General features: G+C 40.0%; 1 protein-coding gene across 3 annotated transcripts in view; it reads right to left on the bottom strand.

Moving 5' to 3' along the window:
• The window catches only part of Bmp2k (BMP2 inducible kinase), a 111,567-nt gene that overhangs the window by 14,331 nt on the left and 72,634 nt on the right, over positions 1 to 24,602 (bottom strand). For 2 of the 3 annotated variants that reach the window (XM_052735419.1, XM_052735420.1), the window contains exons 11-15: positions 20,101 to 20,309; positions 18,401 to 18,499; positions 16,956 to 17,140; positions 10,853 to 11,010; positions 4,612 to 4,722 (exon numbers count right to left, since the gene is read on the bottom strand). In XM_052735419.1, the coding sequence (XP_052591379.1) occupies positions 4,612 to 4,722; positions 10,853 to 11,010; positions 16,956 to 17,140; positions 18,401 to 18,499; positions 20,101 to 20,309 (762 nt within the window). The remainder of the gene's footprint in view (positions 1 to 4,611; positions 4,723 to 10,852; positions 11,011 to 16,955; positions 17,141 to 18,400; positions 18,500 to 20,100; positions 20,310 to 24,602) is intronic. The other variant, XM_052735421.1, reaches the window with a different exon arrangement.

Raw genomic sequence — 24,602 nt, 5'->3', positions numbered from 1 at the left:
CAAGATGTTAGAGGAATGACTGGCATGTCACGAAAAGCTATCAAGGAAGCCCAGTGTCTTACATGAAACAGCAAACCTGGGGTGGGAGAAGCATATTTCACAATTTACACTAGAAAAACATAAATGTATGAAGAAACACTATCACACACACTGACAAAATGAAGCATGTGCTTGAATACATGTATTAACAACATGAAGTACTTAAAAATCTTTCCCCAAGAAAATCTGAAGCCTGGATGGCTTCTCAGATGAATTCTTCTAAATATCTGAGGGAAAACATGTAGCTCAGACACCGCCGCCCGCAGAGTATAGGAACAACATTCCCCAACATTTCAAAAGACAACGAAGCTGACAAAAAACTGAAAATGACACCGTAAGAACAGAAACCAAGGTTATATCCTTTATAAGGTAAAAGTCCTTTAAAAAACTGAAACCAGCAATATTTTTAAACCACAATACATTATGGAAGTAGAATGGTCTGAGAAGCCCAAGGTTGGCTGCTCCTTCCCGTGTCTCCATCACCCCCACTGTCCCACACCATTTTGCACTCAGTCCTCTGTAGGAAGTTAAATCACTCTGCCAGCCTAGGAAATAATGCATCTAATAAGCAGAATTCCTTCTGTCCTTCCAGTTCACTTTACAAGCCCCCTACTGTAAAAAGTGAGACTGGCATTCATTTGCTGGCATTCTCCAACTAGAAGACAAAGAAAAATCATGACCAAAAAATGTACAAAACTATAAAGTATCCCCAGAAATGAAAATATACCAACCTAAGAAATACGATGGCACTTGCAATTAGAAATAATAGGCAATAAAAGGAATTTCTAAGCTGTAAATAGGGAAAACATTGCAAATATTTTAAACTAAAAGATCAATCCACGATGCACAATATCCTTACATTTAAAAAAAAAAAGACACAAGAAAATATATATTTCAGACTGAAAAGACTTACTAGGTCTTCAGTATAATAAATAATAAAAAAATATTTATACCAGAATAAAGTATCTTGAAGACTGTAAGCGAAGATGTTAAAAGCATCCAAGGAAGCCGGGCGGTGGTGGCGCACGCCTTTAATCCCAGCACTCGGGAGGCAGAGCCAGGCGGATCTCTGTGAGTTCGAGGCCAGCCTGGTCTCCAAAGCGAGTTCCAGGAAAGGCGCAAAGCTACACAGAGAAACCCTGTCTCGAAAAACCAAAAAAAAAAAAAAAAAGCATCCAAGGAGAAAAGAGAGGCGGGTCAAAGACCACGCAGATCAGTGATCACATGGCATCACACTTCTCAACAACTGTGGGAGAAGGCACAAGAAAGAGAACCTCCAAACTCCGAAGAAAACCCTAGCCCCTGGAAGACTGGCACAGGAGGCTGTAAAGTGTAGAGCCAGCTTGGGCTACATGCTGAGACCCCTACCCACCTATAAATAAATATATACGGCTCATGACTGTATATACACAACTGAATGTATGCACATGAGAAGGGCTAACAGTATAATTAGTCTAAATCCATGCGTGCCAAAATAAGAATTTTACACATGCCACCTAAAATCAGTTTGAGGAGGTTAAACAAAAAAATAAAAAGTTTAGCATGATATATTAAAAGCCAGAAGTGGAAAATTATCTCTGCAGAGTTTTAACAAAAAGGGGATGGGGAAAGATCAGTCATGAGATTTTTCTGGCTAAATTGGGCACTGTAAACTATATGCATTATTTCTATTATTTTGATTGCATGTGTGCATGCCTCTGTGTGGTGTGTGCACACTGAGTGCAGGTGCCCGTGGAGGCCACAGGGATCAGATCTCCCTAGAGTAACAGGTTGTGGGTGCTGAGAACCAAACTCGGATCCTCTGAAAGAGCAAGATGCGCTCCTAACCATGAAGCTATCCCGAGTCCCACATTAAAATAAAAGTTATTTTAGTTATTTTTAAAATTTAAAATTAATTTCATAAAACGGGCTGAAAAAGATTTTAAAAATCAACCAGTTAAAAGTCTTAAGATTTAAAGCTTGTGCTGGCTAGTTTTATGTCAGCTACAATCATTTTGGAAGAGGGAATAGCAACTGAGAAAATGATCACACCATACAGGCCTATGGACAAGCCTGTTCTCTCTCCCCACTCTCCTTCAAATTCATAGTCTCTTTTTTCATTGTATATGTATATGTGTGTGTGTGAATATATATATATATATATATTCCTAAATATAACCTGCTCAGTCTCTATAATGTTACTTCTAAGTATGTTTCCAGGGCTGACTGCGTGGTACTGGATAACCAGTTGGTGTGCTCTTCCCTGGGGAAGACTATTTCTCTCGCTCTCAGCATTCCTTAATAGCTTCTAACAAATTTTTCTCTTTTAAATAGAAAGGATACAGTTTGTGGTGACACATGCTTGCTATCCCAGCATTGGGAAGGCAGAAACAAGATGAAGGTCTCAACTTTGAGCATGGCCTATATATCAAGGCAATAATATGATAGATGAATAGATGATAGATGGTTGGTAGGTAGGTAGGTAGGTAGGTAGATAATGGATGGATGGAGAGAGAGACAGACAGACAGACAGACAGAGGATGAATGGATGGCACAGTTCCCTAACAAAACCACTGTAAACATTAGATTTGGGACATAAATACACAGTAGTATTAGACTTAATCTTTACAGCATTCTGACTCATAATTGTACTTGTTTTAATTTTACATAGTACTCTCTGTATGGTTTACTCAGAATGGACCTAGCAGGCTTAAGGACAATGGTTAATGCACCTGCTCACTCTCCAGAGCTCACTGCCCTCATTTTCTACATGGAGCATATTTTACTAGAGATGTTTTACCCCCTCGCACAACTATTTCCTGAAGTTTAAGGAAAGGTTAATTTTAGTTTTGAAAGATTCATTCATTCTACTACTAGAGGAAAATGAATACTCCCCCATACCTTATGTTTACCTAAAAATTATACATAACAAAATATTTCTAAGCTTTCTAGTACATAGGCCAGTGGTAATATCTATTTTAGATTTTTTTATTTTAATTAAACTTTGAGTCTGAAAAGTATCAAATTAACATTACTCTCATAGCAATCACTTTTTCTTGTCTCAGGCACATTCTTCTAGACCCATTTTCTTCTTTTCTTAGTTTTCCAAATGAAGCCATTCCAGTACCAACAATGCTCAAGCTATGCCACAAGTTCTAGAGCGAGGGCATTTTTATTGTAACTGCCCTGGCACTAAGACATACTTAGGAGTGTCTTTTGAAGATGCCATAATGTTTTCACACAATGATCACTAAGTCATTATTGGGTTGGTTACTGGGCAAGATCAAAGACAAGCTATGCCTCCAACCCTCAAAAAGCTTCACATCTACCAGAAAATGTACACAAAGTTAAACAAAATGACAGTGCCAACCAAGCTCAAATTTGTGAACAAACTGCTAATTACAACATCCCTAAGTCAACAGGAAAATAAGGGTGCAGAAGAGCAGTCAGTGAGTGTCCTTCAATTTCTGACTTTCCCAGAGTCCCTCCAAAGTGGTTTGCATGGGTATGTGCAAACCTAGGGAGGGTCATGGATACTAGCAGAAGAGCACAGAAGAACTAACCCTGAAACTGCTTTCTGCATCAGGATCTCAAGTCACTAAGTCCTGAGATTCTTGAAGACTGATGGGGCATTTCTGGAATATAATTAAAGAAAAACAATGCACTCTCGACTTAGGATTTTAGCAGTGTGAGTAACCACACAGAACAGATGAAGCAGATGTACAGTTAGCTATCTGGCCCTGTTAAGATTTTATGTCATCCATGAAATTGACAATGATAGAGCAACAAGCAGAAATGTGAAGAAGACAGACTATCTTCAATAACAGCAAAGAATAAAATATGGAGTGTGACAAAAATTAGAAACAATCTCCATTAGTGATCTGCATTAGACAATTACTTTGAAATTACTATTAGTAATAGTATTAGAATAATCTTACACGGTGAATAACATCAGCATTCAACTTCTGAACCGAAATCAAAAGAATGAATAGAAGAAGAGTAGTTAAAGTGATGTGCCAACTACGAAATCATTAAACAATCATAAAAGAGCATGAATATGCTAGGAAAACACCAGATTTTTAATCAAAAGCTAAGTATAAAAATATTTTAAATATATTTTAAATATAGGAGACATTTTCATGTACCATTTTTTTAAAAACTAGAACCCAATAACTGGTGAACAGACTTATGTTTCTACCATATGAACCAGCATTCCCCCATGTTGGCAAAGACACAATAATAATTCTTTTTTGTTGTTGTTGTTGTTTTGTTTTTCGAGACAGGGTTTCTCTGTGTAGCTTTGCACCTTTCCTGGATCTCGCTCTGTAGACCAGGCTGGCCTCGAACTCACAGAGATCCACCTGCCTCTGTCTCCCAAGTGCTGGGATTAAAGGCGTGTGCCACCAACGCCCGGCCCACAATAATAATTCTATAGGTCAACCATTAGGAAGACAAAGATGGCTAACACTGACATCCTTTCAGTTTTCTACTTTCTGAACCTAACGTCTACATCTTACTTCTTGAACTTAACCCAGCTTTGCTTCTGTTGTTCTTGTACATTTCAAGGACAGTGAGGCCACACATGGAACTTGCCTGAGTGAGAAATGAAAGGGACAGAACCAAAGGGGTCTTCCGGAGGATGGCTATGTGGAGCAGAGGGTGGGTCTACATTCTTATCTGAGGGTGCACTCTCCTCGAGCCTGTCTGCGAAAATAAGATCAAACAAAACAAAAAATAAAATAAAATAAAGATGGTTTTAAATGAAAAGTGAGACAGTATAAATCAAAGTAAAAATTAAAGCAACCGCCTTTTTGAAAAATATAATTCACAGCCCTGTTCTTACAAGGACCGAGGCTTTGTCCTACGGTTGAGTTAAGTATCCACTGCTACAAAAGCAAGTTTAAGGGTATTAGTCAGTGCTAGGTTACACTAAACATAATTTACCTAATAAATTAGTCTGGTTCACTTAATACTAGCTATCTACATTTTATAACAGGTTGAACTTAAGTTTAAATCCTGCTTATTACAAAGACATATTTAACATACTTTCAATAAAAACCTATAGAGAAAATATCATAAATGGTTATTCATTCATAAAGTTGGTAAATTCTAGTTCTCAATAGTCAAAAAAAGAATTCATTCTATTTCACATAATTAGTCATTTCTCCTAACACTTCGTACTATTATTAACACACAAACACACACACACACACACACACACACACACACACACAGTATATTTATTCATCTAACAAATGTTTAAGTATTCAGTATATACCAAGCACAGCACTGTTCTGAGCAACTGGAATGTAAAATCAAACAAAAGGAAAAACCCCCGCCCCCAACCCCAAGTAGTTTATATGCTTATATGAGAAACAAACAAGTAATGGACACTGTAAGAAATGTATACAGCATGTTTGAAAACTAATAAGCTACAGAAGGAAGTGTAGCACAGAGAAAAAGAGTAGGCGAGTGGGCAGTGACAAGGAGTGACTCTACTAATTACAGGGTACCAAAAGACCTATCAGCAGCTGGGGATGGAGACATCACAGATGAAAGGCAACAGGCAGCTATGTTTGAGAAAGAATTTACTCTCTCTCTCTCTACTCCCTGGTCATGGCTGTATCCCCTGCACTTAAGCTGTCTGCTCTGGGGATTCTTACACACACCAGCTAAGCACTTCCTGACTTTTTTATACAATGTCTCTTTCCCGATTCTTAGCAATCAAAATTATATATTTGAAACTTATCATGAAAGAGATTGTAGACATTCCCAGTAGACCCTTGTTCCACAGCCATTAAAAAAAAAAATCAAATTCATGTTCATGCTAGCTTGTTTTCAAGTGTTCTTTTGGTGAGTAAATTATGTTGTGTTCATTTAAATTTTAAGGGACTGGCAAACAGGGAGGAAGTCCAATAGTTCTGAAATGTCTAAGAAGGAATGTACTGCACCTTTTCTCACATGTTCACACTCTATTGTTAAGACACCTATTAAGGAGCTAGTTTCATAACATCTTTCTGGAAAAAAAAAAGTGAAGACCATTTATGTGATGGAGGGCTACCAATTTCCTGTGGTGGAAAGCAATGCTGACACATGGAAGGGCAGTCCTAAGAGTCTCCTGGGCCGACTATTAACCAGAGATTACGCACTGTATCCAAGTCCTCCTAGGCCCCCCATCTTCTGTACACCCTCTGGATTCTATCATATGAGAGTAGGGACAAAGGAAACAGTGCAAAATAGGCTGACCCAAGTGATGGCCACAACAGCAGTATCTAAGAAGCGCAGTTCCTGAAGTCCAGACAGCATGGAGGACTTAAGTCTGAATTAGGAACAGCCTTCTTAAACATCTGCATACTGTCAGGAGTCCCTATTACACAGACCTAGTGAATCAGAATATCTAAACGTGAACTTGGGAGCCTCCATTGCATTCTCCAAATTCACAAGACACTATCATGCCAATGGTGCCCAGATTATGAAAGTGCAAAATCATCACTACACTCTTTGAATCCTTTTGCACTCGATATATTATCTTCAACAATCAAGTAAATTGTGGTAAATTTATAAACAGCACGGTGCAGTTATAGCAAAGAAACAAACTTCATGTGGGAATGAGCTGATCATTATATAGGGGTTTCCATAGGAAAAATACAGGAGATACTGTTGTATGAAAAAGTTATTTACTTGATTATTTTCAAACAGAAGTCAGAATACATTTACAACAAAATGAATCATGTTCACATTGTTCCACAAAACACAGAATCAATTTTAATGGAACATTTTTTAAAATCACTTAAGGTTTCTAAAATTCACATAATCTGGGTCTCAGAACACAGAATACAAAACAAATACACATTAACTTATTATACAGTCAATTACATAGAAATAAAAACAAAATTCTTAATGTGGAACTACATTTAAAGGACCTGGCTTCAAATGAATGGCTTTCTCTCAATTAGAAGAAGGCCTGAAGTTAATACAAGAAATTTATCTCATCGTGCCTTATAAAAGAGTTGTATTGGCAAGTAAAAACAGATTCTTTCCAAGGTGTTTAATTGATATAGATGGTGAAAACATAGGATTTGAAAGTTCTGAAAGCAAAGTACTTTCCATAATATCACCATAGAATGAAAATACTCTAGGAGGTATTTTACGTATGCAGGTTAAATAGATAATGGCCTCAAACAACGACTAATAAACAGGGCTGTAAAAAGCAGTCTTCATCGATACTCTGGAGCCAGCCTAATGTGCCTGAAATACTGTTACTCTGCACTAAAGACACTATAGTAGGTCTGAATGAGCTTTAGGAAAGAGTAATTACTGGTATTTTACCATAAACTAATTAGAGATCCTGACATTTACAACTATTTTATTTTATCTTCAAAAATTATACAATATACTCAGTAAAACTGCAAAACAACCAGTCTTTGGGATTCTGTTATTCCTTTTAGCTATTTTTGATGAAATTTTAAACAGAAAACAGTAAAACTATTTGTCCACAAGTGAACCTCCCATTTGTTCTTAATTAGCAGTTACAAGTATACAGCTATCTAACCAAATGCAAGTTTTGATTTTCCCCAAACAGGTGGCATTATAATTACTGTTTAGCATATTAAATATCATGACAACTAGAATTTACAAACTAAATTTGGATGCTTTGGTACAAAAGACAATGACAATAGCAAGCTTAACTTAAAAAAAAATCTGAGACAAACTTTATTGGTTTAATGTATTGTTATTAAGAAAGAGACAGTAAAAGATTCTGAACCATAAATTATACTCATTTACACTGAAAGTTAAAGCAACAATAGTTTACATGCTAAATGCCTGTTGTAGGTAATCAATGATTTTCCTAAAGAACACTAAAAAATGTTATTACTAATTTTAGTTTTAATATTTCAAAAACGTTGCTATGATTTAATAAAATTGCTTCCTACATGAAGCACAGAAGTCATATATATTTTTAGACGTTATCTTTCTCCTGTTAAACAAATAACCACATGCCACCTTAACAGGAAAATCTTGAATGGTAATGTGGCCACTCTGTAACCAATATATCACCTACAGGGACAGTGTGCTCTCAAGAGCCACAGGAAGATGGCAGTCTCTCCCCAGAAAGCATTTCATTAACCAAGCACATGTGCTTTTACAGACAACTCTGGAAAACTGTTAATAAATATGTGTGCCAAGAAATAAGTGTACAAACAAGCTATGTGGTATTCCAAGTGCATTAGTAAATGATTTCTTCATTTTGGAAAAAGTTGTTGAGGACAGAAGAAACTAGCGATAATGAATACCCACTAACTTTCACTGCATAGTCTCCTACCGAAATTAAGAGGCCCTTGCCTATCAGAATGACTTAAACTCTACCATACAGATAAAGTGTTGGATACACTACTGCTGTACCTAAATCCACATTAAAGATGACCACTGAAGTAAAACCATGGAAAGAGACGTTCCTCAGTACATGCATCCTACACGTTATCATCAATCTCTGAAGCTCCTCTCTGAACTCCCCCACTCACTCAATGTTAAGAGAATGAAATGTTTTCCACCTGTTTCCCACTGCCATCTGCCCATGTGCAGTTAGCGTTGTGTGCCCTTGACTCTGATTTGATTTTTAATTTACCAAGAAACCTTGTGCGTGATTTAAATATAATTTCAAAATGCTACTAAACATCTTAAGATTAGGGGTGATGGCTCTCATTGCCTGTGTCGAAACAATCACTTTAGCTCCCCTAACAACCCTGTCTCATCTATCCCAGTTTACAAGGGGGCAGGGTGAGAATGAGGGTAGCCAAGTGACTTCACTGGGACTCTCATCCAGTGGGTTTTCTGATGCTACGTGCTAAAGTAAGTGCAGAAGCCAGTGACAGTGATGCCCATTGCTCAAGGCCCCTGGGTAGTTTGCAAAGGACAGTGGTTGCTCCCAGCCTGACTTCCTGGGTCTTCACCTGAGGCCTGACATCTTCTAATGTAGTATGATGGAGTCTGAGCTGCCTTTGAAAACAGGCACACAAGTACATGGGAATCACTGATGCTTGCCATCTTCAAATTTGAAAACAGTTGTTCCAAAATTTTGAAAGATGAAATTACACATGCAGGCACATTCACATACAGTTCCTGCCTATACCAAACAAATACCACATTTTATAAGACACAAAATAATAAAATCCTTTACCTAGCTCTTGACTTTTTGAAGGAAAAAAGTGATATTTTAATTCAAGCAACAGAAAATATTTATTTAGTAGACCCTTGTCAGAGCACATTAAAAATCGAGACCATCTGCTTCTAAATTAACCCTGGCTGGGGAGACGGCTCAGCTACCATACTTTGCTGCACCAGTGTGAGGAGAGACTCCAGATCCCCAGTATGGATGCCAGGCAGGCATGGTGGCTACCTATAACTCCAGTGCTCAGCAGGCATCCAGGAGATTCCAGACAAGATGACTAGATAAACCATAGTTTGTAATCTGTGGGTCCACCTGAAAGACTATCCCTCAAAGAATAAAGTGGAGAGGGATCAAAGATGACTCTTCAGGTCACCACAGACATTCAAGTATATATGCACACATATACACACACACACATGCATACACACATTCATAAAACACTAAAATAATCTATAAATGACAAGTACTTGACTATCTCCTCCTGCATCTCCCTTTACTATTACTCAAGAGATCATTTATATTCTCTTTTTAAAGCCATGCTTTTGGGGCTTTAAAATAAACTCCAGAAAAATGCCAAACAAAAATGTTGATTTAAAAACATTTTTTAATATGAGGTAAGATTTGTTTTATCAAAGTTAACAAATGTGTATCAGGAGCTTAAAATTCATTTTTAGATCCATATTTAAACACCAATATACAAAATACAAATTTAGATGCCAAAGATGAATGCCTTACAGAAACCCCTTACATGAATGCAGGCCGTCTGTGAATTTTACATAAAATACATATGAATTCAGACAAAGCAATTCATTTACTAAATGTGTTCATAAAGCTAGTTACATAAAGCTAGTTAAATAAAACAGAAATTAGAAACTGGGAGTTAGGCCCTTCTCTTCATATACAAAACAGGGAAACACACTGTATATGAGTATATACATATATATGTATATACACACCCATAGACAGACAGACACACAATCCTCAGAAACTAGAAAATCACCTACATTTTTCACAAATTGAGCTTCTTGCTCTTAGTCTGCAAACCTCTTCAAAACAACCACATTCTTCCAAACCAGATCACTTCTAAAATATATGTGGCAAGTCTTGACATATATATTAGGTAGTTTGAGAAAAGGTAACGATTCCAAGCAAAAACACTGAGATATCAGATTTAAAGTGGAAAGGAATTTCTTTAGCTTTGGCCATATCAGGACAACCCCTCATGAAGAGGACATGACCAAACACTAACATAACGTAGCCCATGTCTTCTCTGGGCATTGTCAAGGGTGTCTCAGATGCACCACTCTTCTACTGAGTGTGCACCACAGAGCTGCAATGTGATGAGTAAGGCAAGGTACTGAGAACGTCTTCTCTGCTTGAACATTCATCTCCATGTCTTGAAGACAGTATGAACTGCACATTCATAGATAGCAGTTTTTAAAGGTTAGGTATCAGCAATCTTGAGTTTATTAGCTACTATCAGGCAACTAATTTCTAAATGTGTGACACAATAAAGTTTAATAGTATGAAAGAAAGTGACCTGAATTTTCCCCTCACACGCACAAAAACAACTGCTCACACCACCTCAAAACAGTCTTTGGCCTTGCTGAACTACAGAGCCGTGATTTTACTGTGAAGCAAAATAAGCCTTCAAGTGTCCCTTACTTGATCTGAGCAGGTCGAACTCCCTGTCCAGCAGCTCCTCTTCTGTTAACTTGGAGAAGTTGTCTTCTCCGAAAGGATTCCACCCTGACATATCAGGCGGGTGACTGACGGTCTTCTCATTCGTAAAATGTGCGACCGCCTCTTTCTCAGCAACTGACCTAGTTGAAAGAGAAAAGAGAATGAATGAAAAGGATGACGTTCCAATAGAGAAACATCAGTGCTCCACTCCACACTTTAGAAACTCTTAGAAAACAAGACTAGGAGTACAGGATGGACAGACAACAGCTGTAATCTGAACACCTCCACAAGGCACACAGTGCTATAACCACCTGTGTGTGGCACACTTGGTGTGTTCCTTTCTCAGTCCGTTACTCCTCAGGATTCCAGTTCATAAGAAAGGAATACAGCAGCCAGGCAATGGTGGCACACACCTTTAATCCCAGCACTCAGGAGACAGAGGCGGGTGGATCTCTGTGAGTTCGAGGCCAGTCTAGGCTACAGAGTGAGATCCAGGATAGCCAGGACTACAAAGAGAAACCCTGTCTTGAAAAGAATTAATAAGAAAAAAGGAATACAACATAAACTTAACAAGGCTACTGAAAAGAGTAAATAATTCAATATATGTAAAGCGAAAACAGTGTCTGGTTTAAAAAACAAAACCAAACAAAAACAAAATAACAAGTAGTTGGTACTAGTCGTCACTCTCAAAGTTAACAGGCCCTAAAGTAAAACTCAGTAACCATCCCAAACAGTATCACTCTAAAACCACTATTAAATACTGTCAAGTGATCTTATACCTATGCTATATCATTGCTGTGGGATGGTCTGTATGTCAAATGTGTTGCTGATTGGTCAATAAATAAAACACTGGCCATTGGCTAGGCAGGAAGTGTAGGCAGGACAAGGAGGAGAATAAAGCTGGGAAGTGGAAGGCTGAGTCAGAGAGACACTGCCCGCCGCCATGATGAGAAACAGCATGTGAAGATGCCGGTAAGCCACAAGCCACGTGGCAAGGTATAGATTAATGGAGATGGATTAATTTAAGCTGTAAGAACAGTTAGCAAGAAGCCTGCCACAGCCATACAGTTTGTAACCAATATAAGTCTCTGTGTTTACTTGGTCGGGTCTGAGGGGCTGTGGGACTGGCGGGTGAGAGAGTTTGTCCTGACTGTGGGCCAGACAGGAAAACTTTAGCAACAAATGGCGCCCAACGTGGGGCAAGAGTTTCCACCTAAAAACTGACAAAAAAGATTCTAAAACGGAGCTTAAAACAGCTTCCTAATTGTCTCTCTCAAATGAGCAGCAGCTGCCAGTTTGAGCTACTGGTGGGTTCCTAGCGTGCACGCTCGACCTGCAGTATGGTGGGAATGGGGCCTCTGCAAGTGGCACATTAAGCTGCATGGTGGATTTAGACTTTGCTAGTACAAAAAAAAAAAAAAAAAGAGGTTTCTGGGCTACATGCTGCTTTGATAGAAGCATAGACCCACTATTTCTGAGAGTTGATGGCTCCCAGAGCTGGTGGAAAACGTATCACCACCATGTTGGGAAGCTGAAGTGGGCGGAGCCAGCAGCGCCAGCGCCGTTTCAGGCTTAGAAGGCTGCAGTTCAAAGCAATAGGCTCAAGCTAATATAAAAAAATAAGCCACGTAAAGATGGCTACCACACAAAGAATCTGGATTATGTTCTCTTTGATATTCGTAACTAAAGAAAAACATTTGATTACAAAAGCTGTTGAGTTATGCCAAAATGTATATTTTAAAGGTACCTTGACTTCAAAATTTGGATATACTGATATGTTGCTTTGGAAAGGAGATTCTGCCTTTGTTTCCACAGAAAGCCAGAGGCTATGGATTTGTTCCAGATTAAGATACATCAGGTTTGACCAGCCAAGACCCCGTGAAAGGTAACACCAAGGCCCAGATGATCCAACATCCAGAATGGTTTCAAGGCAACTGGCTTAGACGATACAGCCTCACGGACTACTCCATGATCCTAAAATTTTCTTTGTTTCTCCAGAAGATACAGCGGCCCCTCCAGCAGGAAGTTGTAAGAAAAACTACGCCCAAATTCCCAAATATACCAAGCTGACTTTAGAGATGTGTAAAGGTTAAAACCTTCCTTTTTAAGAAAAGAAAAGGGGAAGTGCTGTGGGATGGTCTGTATGTCAAATGTGTTGCTGATTGGTCAATGAATAAATCATTGATTGGTCAGTGGCCAGGCAGGAAGTATAGGCGGGACAAGGAGGAGAAAAAACTGGGAAGTGGAAGGCTGAGTGGGGGAGACACTGCCAGCCGCCATCAGGACAAGGAAGATGTAAAGTACCGGTAAGCCACAAGCCACGTGGCAAGGTATAGATTAATAGAAATGGATTAATTTAAGCTGTAAGAACAGTTAGCAAGAAACCTGCCACGGCCATACAGTTTGAAACCAATATAAGTCTCTGTGTTTACTTGGTCGGATCTGAGCGGTTGTGGGACTGGCGGGTGGAAGAGATTTATCCTGACTGTGGGCCAGGCAGGAAAACTCTAGCTACAAATGGCACCCAACGTGGGGCCATTTGGCTATATGGAAACATCACAATGAAAATTATATTCCCTATCAAATATAACTACCAAAAAAGATGACGCGCTAGTTTTGCCTTATAAACAGGCTGAGTTAAACGACGGTTCTTTTGTAGACACATAATACACCACTCATGGTATTGAAAGTATGGTCCTGGGCCTGAGTCCTCTGGTTCTATGCAATTTACCCGAAAGGTCTGTTTAGGTTTTAAGAGAAAATCCAAGGTTAAAGGCATCTCAACCCAAGAATGCCTGGGTACCCCCCTCACACACCCCAACCAGGAAGCACAACACAGAATGAGGCAACAGAGCAAAGTTATCAAGTTTCTGTCACCATTTGGGTCCAGAAGACAGATAGCGGGGCAAGAATCTCCATGTTAGAGGAAATATCTTAATTGTATAAGCCTTGGCTCATCTCCTGAAATCACTGTCATTCCCAACACATGGGCTGTAGAAGTAAAAACAGAGAAAAAAGGATGTCCTTTTCACTCCTAAATCCAGGACTGCTTGTTATATTTCAGCCAAAATAAGACTGTTTAAACAGTTATTGAAGGCTAGAGCACACAAAAGGAAAACAAACAGCAATTTACTTAATTAGACTTACTCGGCAAATAGAAGTTGGCTATGGCCAAGTCAAAAATCTACCTTCATGTGGCAGAATTTCATCTCTATTTCCAAAATGTTTTGGACTTGTAGAATCCTTAAAACACACAGCAGATGAGAAAACTCACAGAGTATTTCCCTTCATCAGACAGCTTTTCAAACTGTCTGGCTCCCTATCTGAATCATTCTCCCACTCCTGGGATGAATTCAGAGATTGTTTTTGGCACACTACTCAACAGATCATCTTAACCCACAATTTATAGACATATAAAAGTACAGCTACAAGGTCTGTACAACACCACACAGAGCACTTGGGACCTTAGTTTAATCTCCAGCAGTTGGCTGGGAGTGAGGGGGTTAACAAATCCTTTACACTTCTCTCCAAAAAAAATGAAACCTGATCCCTAATCCCACATAATAATTTTCTTACTGTAGTTAAAATTACTTACTTTATCACACTGCATTTCTTTAAATGGCATTTGATTTAAATGACTGTAAATAATTGAGCATTTTGAACAAATTAAAAATACATATTTTCATTAATAAAATCCATATAGGGATGCTGGAGAGACAACTAGTAGCTAATAGCACTTCCTACTCTTGCAGAGGATATGGGTTCAGTTCCCAAGACTCACATGGTGGCTCACAACCATCTGTAACTCCATTTCTAGGAGACCGGTGCCCTCTTCTGGCCTTAGAGGGAACCAGGTACCTACATGGTACACATACATACATGCAGGCAAAACACTCATACACAAAAAATAAAAGTAAATAAATGTTGTTTTTTTTTTTTCCTTTTAAGTAACACAGAAGCTGGAGGTACAACTCACAGGAAGACTGTGCACTTGGCATGCCCAAGGCCCTGACTTCAATTTCCAGCATAGATGACAGACAGGCATAGACAGATAGTAAATGGAAAGATTTCTGCCATGTATTATTTAGCTTTAAGATACTGATGAGAGCTGGGCATGGTGGCACATGCCTTTAATCCCAGCACTCAGGAAGCTAAAGCAGGTACATCTCTAAGACTGAGGCCACCCTAGTCTGTTAGAAAGCTCCAGGACAGCCAAAGATACATAATGAGACCCTGTATCTCAACAACAACAACAGATACTGATGGGGCTCATACAGTACAGAGATTGCTGACTTCTAGGGCTACTGACTGACTTATACCTCTGGAAGATCATCAGCCTCTGGAAGTGCAACTACACACAATGGGAATGGAGTACTCTCTGTCGAGCCCTGGACGAAATCATCCGTGTTACTGCCACACAGCAGATGCACTATCTACACTTTTATTATTTGTGGTTTGATTTTTTTTTCCTGTTTCTTGGGCAATGCTGGAAAGTCAACCTCAGTTGTTGCCATGTGGATTTCTAATGAAAACGGCAGCTTAGTGAGTATATACCAACTAGCATCAAGCAAAATATGTGATTCTGATAAGAAAGACTACATCATTCTTGTCACAGAGGGACCAGTTTTACAGATTTATTAGACCACAACTTGCATTTCATAGTTTACATCCTACTGGATCTAATTTGTTTCAAATATGTATTTTTGATCTTAATTTTCTTATAATAATGCTACTAATATATTATAGAAAAGTGCTAAGTAGATAAACAAAAACTAGAGTAAGCAAATAACAAATGGCAAGCACTGATTTGTACGTTTAAGTTCTGTTCTCCACTACACTAATTTGTCCCAACTCATGTACCTTTGTTTTTGCTTCAGAAAAGCAGCTCATTCATTTTTAAAAAATCTCCTTCCAGGTTTCACCCCAGTATGTAACAGATCCCTATCATTCTTCTTCTTCCCTCCCCTTCCCTCCCTCCCTCTCAACCTCTCTCCCTCCCGCTTTCATTCACTCCCACACACAACACCATGACTAAGTGTAGACTTACCCTCTTTGGACACACACAATTTACAGTATGATGTTGTTCCTCATGCCCACTGTCTACTCAAACTCATGTACTCTCTCTCTCTCTCTGACACTCTTTCAAAACCTGAAACTGTGTGTAAGAGCCTCTTTGAAATGAGCTGATAAACTCGTTATTGGAACACCAGTCTTGTATTTGAAGATATTCATATTGATTATTTTGGGGTGGAAGAATGTGTCTTTGTGTGCACATGTACATTTGTGCATGTCTCTGTGTGGACACACATACAGAAAGAAGAGGCCAAACCCACGTGCTATTCCTCAGGGGATGTCCATCTTGTTTCTTGGGTCTCTTAAATGGCTTCGGGCTCATCTATTAGGCTAGGTTGGGATCTCCAGGGATCCTCCATCTCCATCTCCCCAGCTCTGAGATTACAGTGTGTGCCATCACTCCCTGCCTTTTTAACAGACCCTGAAGATCAAATGTAGGTATTAGTGCCTGCATGGAAAGCACTTTACCAAGCTATCTCCTGACCACTTAATACTGGTTCTAAAGTACTTACTAATATTAATGCCACATCCAAGTGTGAGAAACTTTGTACCAAAGTTCTTCAATTTATTGTAACGACTTCCCATATAAAGTACCCATAGAATAATTCTAACCAATCAACTACACTAAGTTTGCTACACATGATACACTTATAATGTTTGTCCCTGTGTAAAAAAAAATTATATAAATTTCATGAATAGTCAAGCTAATTGAAGGCAGTAGTAACACATAAGTAGAAAAAGTTAACATGTTATTTATTTTCAACTACTAAAGCAGCTTTCTAGGACTTTGCTTCTACTTATATGACAAAGAATGCTTTTATGTGCACACCAATAAATTCCTCAGGTCTGGCTAAACTTCGTCTGCAAACAGCAACTGGCAGAATTGCAGACGGTAACTGAAGGAAGACCCAAGAGAGGACTAGGGGAGCAAGTCAGCCACTCAGTGCCGCTTCTCCTCAGCATCATCCACTTCCACAGTAAGGCCCTGTGCAGTCACTGGAAAGGCACTTACTTATTGGCACCATAAGAGGAATCCACTATGGCTCCAAGCTGAGCGGGAAGTGACGAAGCGTAGGAAACTAAGGCTGGTGAGAACTCGTGAGGGGAGGTAAGATACTCGGGGGATGCCTGCTGCCGAGGCTGCTGATGGTGAGCTAACATCTGCTGCTGCAGGAAAGCCTGCTGATACTGCTGCATCTGAAACAAGAAACAACATACAACCCACGGTCAAGTATCTCAGCACCGCACCAGTGTGTTCCTTCCCTTTCCCATCCATGGAGACAACACGAGAAATCCCAAAAACAATTGTGTATTTGAAGAAGTAGCTGTTACAAGAAAACTACACAGGATGATTTAAACCCATTTAATATTAAAAAGCCAGACTCACTTGGCCAGATTCAAAATTCTCCTTTAAGTGTTTTAGGAAAAAGGGAGGGAGGGAGGGAGGGAGGGAGGGAGGGAGGGAGGGGAAAAGAAAGAAGAGAAGAGCAAGCTCTCCTCTAGAGCAAACGCACAGCACAGTCCTTCTACGTTTCCCTTTCACTCAATAGACACTTGCTGAATGGAAGAGATGTATGACAAAAGATTACAGGAACTCTTATAAACAGAAGTGTCATCAGACAGTTATAATGGGCCACATTCAGATGCAAGAGTTTAATTCTTGAGAATAAATGTCTGCCTTCAATGAAAATATGTCAAAATAACTTTTTTAACTTGTGTGTGTGTGTGTGTGTGTGTGTGTGTGTGTGTGTGTGTGTGTGTGCGCGTGCATGGGAGGGACCAGGGCATGTAGAGGCCAGGACCAACACTGGATGTTTCTACCAATCTCTAGCTTGATTTTCGAGACGAGATCTCTCACCAAGCCTGGAGTCCATCAATTCAGTTACAAATGGCTAACCAATGAGCTTCAAGGATCTACCTCCCTCTACCCTCACCCAGTGGGATGCTGGATGGAGCATGTGCTGCTAGCTTTCCACTTCTAATTGGGACTTGGGGATCTGAACTCAGATCCTCCTGCTTACATGACAAACACTGTCAACTGAGCCATCTCTCCATCCTCAGTTAAGTAACAAACCAATTTGCATGTGTGTAGACCGAGGTCAAGATCTGGGTGTCCTTTGGCCATCACTTTCCCCCTGATTTGTTGAGACACAGTCCTCTGGACCTGGAGTTCATTGTTTTGGCTAGACTGGCTGGGCAGGAAAGCCCAGGTTTTCCATCTCTGCCTCCTTATTGCTGGGATTATAGGTGCAAGTTGCCAAGTCCAGATTTCTGAATGGGTGCTGAAGATTAAACTTAGGTCCTCACACATGCACAACAAGCATTTCTGAACTGACTCATCTCCCCAAGCCCCAAAATGACTCTGAATGATGAAATTCTAAATACCACCATGCACACTGTAAATTCCAACTTAGTAATACACACCTAGAGAACATCTAGGTATTACATAGCCCTTACCATTGTAGGATATTGTGATGCTGGAGGATGTGGCTGATAGACTGAATGCATTAAAAACTGCTGTTGAAGTATCTGTTGCTGCTGCATTGCATGCTGATACTATGAAAGAGAAAAAAAAAATACAAATCATACTGTGATGGTTTGAATGAGAATGGGCCCCACAGGCTCAGATGCTTGTTCCCCAGTTAGTGGTACTATTTGGGCAGAATTAGGAGGTATAGCCTTGCTGGAATAGGTGTGGCCTTGTTGGAGGTGTGTCACTGGGGAGGAGCTTTGAGGTTTCAAAAGCCCATGCCAGGTCCAGTCTCTCTCTCTCTCTCTCTTCTGGCAACTTGCAGATCAGATGCAGGCTCTCAGCTACTGCTGCAGTGTATGCATGCCTGCCTGCTGCCACACTCTCCACCATGATGGTAACAAACTAACCCTCTGAAACTCTAAGCAAGCACCTAATTAAATGCTCAATTTTATGAGTTGCCCTGATCATGGTGTCTCCTCACAGTAACAGAACAGTAACTAAAACAAATAATATTTGCACCTTTTCAACATCAGAGTTTTTTTTATTATGATTAATTCTTATTTTGTGTGATGGGAGTTTTCCCTGCATGCCTATCTGTGAATCATGTGCTGACAGTGCCCATAGAGTTCAAATGAGGGTACTAAACTCCCTGGAACTAGAGTTATTGATGGTTGAACCATCATGTGGACGCTGGGAACTGAACCTAGATCCTCTGGAAAGCAGCCAGTGCTTTTAACCACTGAGCCATCTCTCCATCCCAAGTTCTGTTTTTGTAAGTACTGATTTTTATCAGATCAATGACTAAGAAAATAAAGTCTTAAAACCAATATAAAACAACTATAATCTGTGACTGTCACTTTCTGTACGTTTAGCAGAATTAGTTTTAAAGTAGTAATAAAACGTACTTTAGCTAAAACTGTATCAGCATAGTTTAAGGCTGTTTGGAACTAACATGTTCCAGCGCTTCCTGGTTGATGAAGTCTCTGACTCATTACAGTAAATCTCTCGGTTCCTCGCCCTCCTTCTGGGCATTCTGGCATCTCACGGCACCACTTATTCACCACCTCTCTGTCTCTATCAGCCAACGGTGGAGGAAGCGACACAATGAAGTGTCATGTACACAGTTAGCTCAAGCATAACCCAGACAGAGGTAAAATACTTGTGCACACAGTAGTTCCATTTAGGAAAGTTTAGTGAGACTACAATTTTGCAGGTTTCTATAAAGCAAAGAACAGAATAATGTCTGTTTTTGACTCTATGCCAACACAGTCAAAATAATGAAAAATTAAAAATAGGACTATAAACTAGGCTCATATCCAAAAAATAAAATAAAATAATAAAAACAATGTTACTTTTGAAAATACATCACTTTTTCCATAGTAGCACTGGAATAGACTAAAAATATAACAAATATAAACTGTTTATTTCTGAATACCAAATGAACACTTTTGCTTCATAAAGCCATGATGTGACCTATTTTTAAAAGAACATCTCTTCATTTAGCATCAAATGTAAATTAACATATTTGTCAGTAAGCAGGAAATTAAGGGAAGTATTTATTTGAATATAGTTCAACTTATGATATGCCTATTATAAGCCTGTGATACAAAAGTGAATGCAATGATATTCAATTGCTGTGTGAATTTCACACTAGTTTGCTATCTAAAGTAATAAAGAACACTACCTGCTGCAAATAAGCATTTTGAAGTAGCTGCTGCTGCTGCTGCTGCTGCTGCTGCTGCTGCTGCTGCTGCGGAACACGATGCAAATGAAGTTGCTGTAATCTCCAGTCTCCCTGCTGTAACTGCTGCAGGACTCTATGTTGCTGTGGTGGTTGCTGAGGGGGGCCCTGACCCATTAAGACTTCAGAACCACTTCCAGGTCTCAGTGCTCCTGTAATTCCAAAAACATTAATACACAGGTAATTTTAGCAAGATTGAGCTGGACTTCAAACTATTTAATTAAGACATTTCTATGGTTTCATAATAGACATCTGTGTATATATCACATAGTCTAAACCAAGTACTTACTATAATTGTAAATGCCCATGAAATGTAATTTTGTCATCTACATCTCCAACAAGTAAGTATCTCAGGAATGCACCACGTGTTGGCTTCACCTTCCTACCCACTAAAGCAGCCCCACACAAACTTGTTCTGAGTGGTCAGCTCCAGCATGCACCGTGATGAGTAAGCATCCACACCAACAAGGCTCTCTGGGTCTTAGAGAACATTCTGATCCACTGAAATCCCATTATTCAAAGTCTAGATCAAATATCTTTCTTGTTCCTTCACCCAACAGATCCTCTTAGTTTATTACATTTCACTCTTCCCTTCACAGATTGATGGCTTACAGAGCTATTCTATTTTACTTTCCTATTACTGAAAATACACTTTTTCTCACTCCCCTCCCTCTCCTCCCCCCGGTTCCTCCACACTTCCCCTCCCATCTGGATCCACTTCCTCTCTGTCTCTCACTAGAAAATAAACAGGCTTCTAAGGGACAATAAAATAAAATATTAAGATAAAACAAACACTAACACATCAGGGCTGGAGAGATGGCTCAGTGGTTAAGAGTACTGGCTGGCTGCTCTTCAAGAGGACCCAGGTTCAATTTCCAGCACCCACATGACAGTTCACAACTGTCTATAACTCCAATTCCAGGGTATTGGGCATCTCACAACAATGCACATAAAATAAAGTTAAATACATTTTTTTAATTTAAAAAAAAAACTAGCACATCAAAATTAAACAAAACAAAAACCAACAAACTGAAAGAAGAGAGTCCAAGAGAAGGTACAAGAAACAGAGACTCACTCATTCACACATACATGAATCCCATAAAAACACTAAACTGGCCGGGCGGTGGTGGCGCACGCCTTTAATCCCAGCACTCGGGAGGCAGAGCCAGGCGGATCTCTGTGAGTTCGAGGCCAGCCTGGACTACCAAGTGAGTTCCAGGAAAGGCGCAAAGCTACACAGAGAAACCCTGTCTCGAAAAACCAAAAAAAACCAAAAAAAAAAACAAAAAACAAAAAAAAACCACTAAACTGGAAGGTGTGTGTGGGTGTGTGTGTGTGTGTGTGTGTGTGAGAGAGAGAGAGAGAGAGAGAGAGAGAGAGAGAGAGAGAGAGAGAGAGAGAGAGAGAGAAGGGGGGTTGAGGGGAGAAAAGCCCTGGCATGACACTGAGACAAGGAACTTCTAAAGATGCTGTTGAGTTCATTTTCTCTTGGCCATCAACTGCCAGGCATGGGGCCGACCCTTAAGAACAGTTTGTTTCCCCAGTTAGAATCCCTTGGAGAAAACTACATTTTCATTTGCAAGTGGTTATAAATTAGAGATAGCTTCTGGGTTAGAGCTGGGGGAATACGTCCACTTCTTTCAGTTCTAGGGCTCCACCTGGTGTAGACCTTCGCAGACACTCTGCATGCTACCTTAGTCTCTGTGAGTTTATACGTGCTTTGATTATGTTTATTTAAAAGGCCTTGTTTCCTTGGTGTCCATCCCCATTTGACTCTTACACTCTGCCTCCTCTTCCACAGGGTTCCCAGAGCCTTGAGGGGAAGGATTTGATGCAGACATCCCATTTAGGGCTGAGTGTTCCAAGGTCCCTCACTCTCTGCACATTGTCTGGCTGTGGATCTCTGTATTTGTTCCCATCTGCTGAAGGAGGAAGCTTCTCTGATGATAGCTGAGCAAGGCACTCATATACATGAGTATAGCAGAATATCATTAGGAGTCATTTTATTGCTAGGTTCTTTTCATAGACCAGTATTACTGGTTTTGCCCTAGGTCACTGGGCTATCTGCTCTCAGGTTCCTGGTCACCCAAGTAGCATCAGGTATGGGTTCTATCTTGTGGAATGGGCCTTGAGTTAAATCAGATATTGGCTGGTTACTTCTACAAGCTTTGAGCCACCACTGCCCTAGCATGTCCTGCAGGCAGGACGGATTGTAGATCAAAGGGTTTGGGAAAGAGTTGGTGTTTACATTTTTCTTTTGGTAGCCTACAGAATACCTTCCTGTACCAAAGACACCAGTATGTAGGGATGAAGGCTCCATGTAGGCACCAATTCAACCTCTCCATGTTCAATGAGTTGTGTAGGTGTTGCCTTCAGCAGTGGGGCCCTGCCATCAGTTTGTGAAGAGCAACCTATAGTCTGGGTTGTTTAGGGATTCCATTGGGACTCTTTTGGCCATATTAATTCCAGTACTCAGGAGGCAGAGGCAGGGGGATCACTTGAGATCAAGGCCATACTGGTCTACAGAGCAAATTCCAGAGCTAGGGCTACACAGAGAAACCCTGTCCTGGGGGGCGGGGGAGAAAAAGAAAAAGATTCAGTTCAAATTAATATATCAATTACCACATAGCCATTTTCTAAGCAGAGACCAGAGAAGCAGTGATACCTTCTTCATCTATTAGAACCAAGGAGCCTTTTATAACAAACATACCTACTAAACTCTTATTATACTCAATCTATTGATATCGTCTCTTGAATGGACATTTAATCACAACCTCTACAAAATTTACTCAATGAAAACACCTTTGAAAAGCAGCTGAAAAGGTCTATGCAATATCAAAAAGGAATAAAGTAAATATACTAATACTATGTAATGACTGTTTTCTCTTCCAATGATTTACATTAAGTTTATACACAACTGCTACAGTTTGGATGTTTAATTTTCCCCCCAAAGGACCAGGTATTGACAGTGTGGATCCCCTAGGAGACACTACTGGGAGAGGGAGACAGTGGAATCTTTAGGATGTGAGCCCAGTGGGGGGGTCCTCAGTCTACCTGAGATATGCCCTTCGGGGAAATTGTGGACTCTTCTTATGCTATGAGGTGGACAATTAACATGAGCTTCCTGCCATGCCCCCAACAGAGACCTGGAAGCAGCTGGTCCATCCATCATGAACAGGAACCTCTAAAACTATGAGTCAAAAGACAGCTTTGTTCTTAGCAAGTCATCAAGCACATTTGCAGAAGGAATGACCCTACAGACAAGAAACCCTCAAGACTCCAACCAAAAATTTTTAGATCTTAGATATGTAACTTCAGCAAAGTCGGAAAATGAAAAAAGAAAAACCAACATGCAGAAACCCACAGCCTTTCTACATACCAATAATGGACTTTTGAAAAAGAAATCAGAATTAAAGCCCCATTCTCAAAAGCTTTTTAAAAAATAACTAAAAATAAATTTAGCTAAAGAGATGAAAGACTTCTAGAAAGCACTAAAGACAAACGAAAGAGGACACTCGAGTCCTCCGATGAGCAGACTCAGCACTCATGTGAAAATGCCTACATTACTCAAGACGAGCTGCAGACCCAGTGGAGCCCCATTAAAGTTCCAACATTATTTCTAATCAAACAAAAAAGAAACCCCTGAAATGGACATGGAAGCACAAACCCTGAATAGACAAAGCAATCCTCAACAGAAAGAGCAACGGTGGAAACTAACAATGTCTCATCTCAAACTACACAACAGATCCATAGTAACAAACACATATCAACAGACTACAAGAGAGGACCAAGAAATAAACCGCCTAGTCCACAGCCACCTAATCTTGAATAAAGGTGTCAAAAACATACATGGAACAGGGGCGGGGAAAGGAATTCTTCAAACAAATGATGCTGGGAAAATTAGATATCCAGTGTACAAGAATGAAACAAGGTCCACACCTTCTACCCTCAACAAAAATCTATTCCAAATGGATCAAAGACAATGTAAAACCTTAGACTCTGAAACCGTTACAGAAAGGTAAAGAAAACACTTCAAGATACAGGCGCAGCCAAGGAATCTGAAAAGGATACCAGCAAGGGCTACAGAGATAGCTCAATGGGTAAGAGCACTAGCTCCAATTCCAGAAGACCTGGGTTGGAGTCCCAATACCCATATGATGGCTCAGAACCATCTAAGACTCCAGTCCCAGGGGATTTGATGCCCCCTTCCAGCCTGCATGCGAGCATAAGCATGCATACAGATAAAACACCTACACACATAAAATTAAATAGCCGGGTGGTGGTGGCGGATGCCTTGAATCCTAGCACTCAGGAAGCAGAGGTAGGCGGATCTGAGTTCGAGGCCAACCTGGTCTACATAGCGAGTTCCAGGACAGCCAGGGATATACAGAGAAACCCTGTCTTCAAAAACAAAAACAAATAAAGTAAATAAACAGGAGGGAGGG

This window comes from Peromyscus californicus, unplaced genomic scaffold (assembly GCF_007827085.1).
Source record: "Peromyscus californicus insignis strain IS unplaced genomic scaffold, ASM782708v3 Scaffold_13__1_contigs__length_99412109, whole genome shotgun sequence".
Lineage (NCBI taxonomy): Eukaryota > Metazoa > Chordata > Mammalia > Rodentia > Cricetidae > Peromyscus > Peromyscus californicus.
Note: the sequence above shows the minus strand (reverse complement) of the source record. Positions and strands in the feature narration are given on the sequence as shown.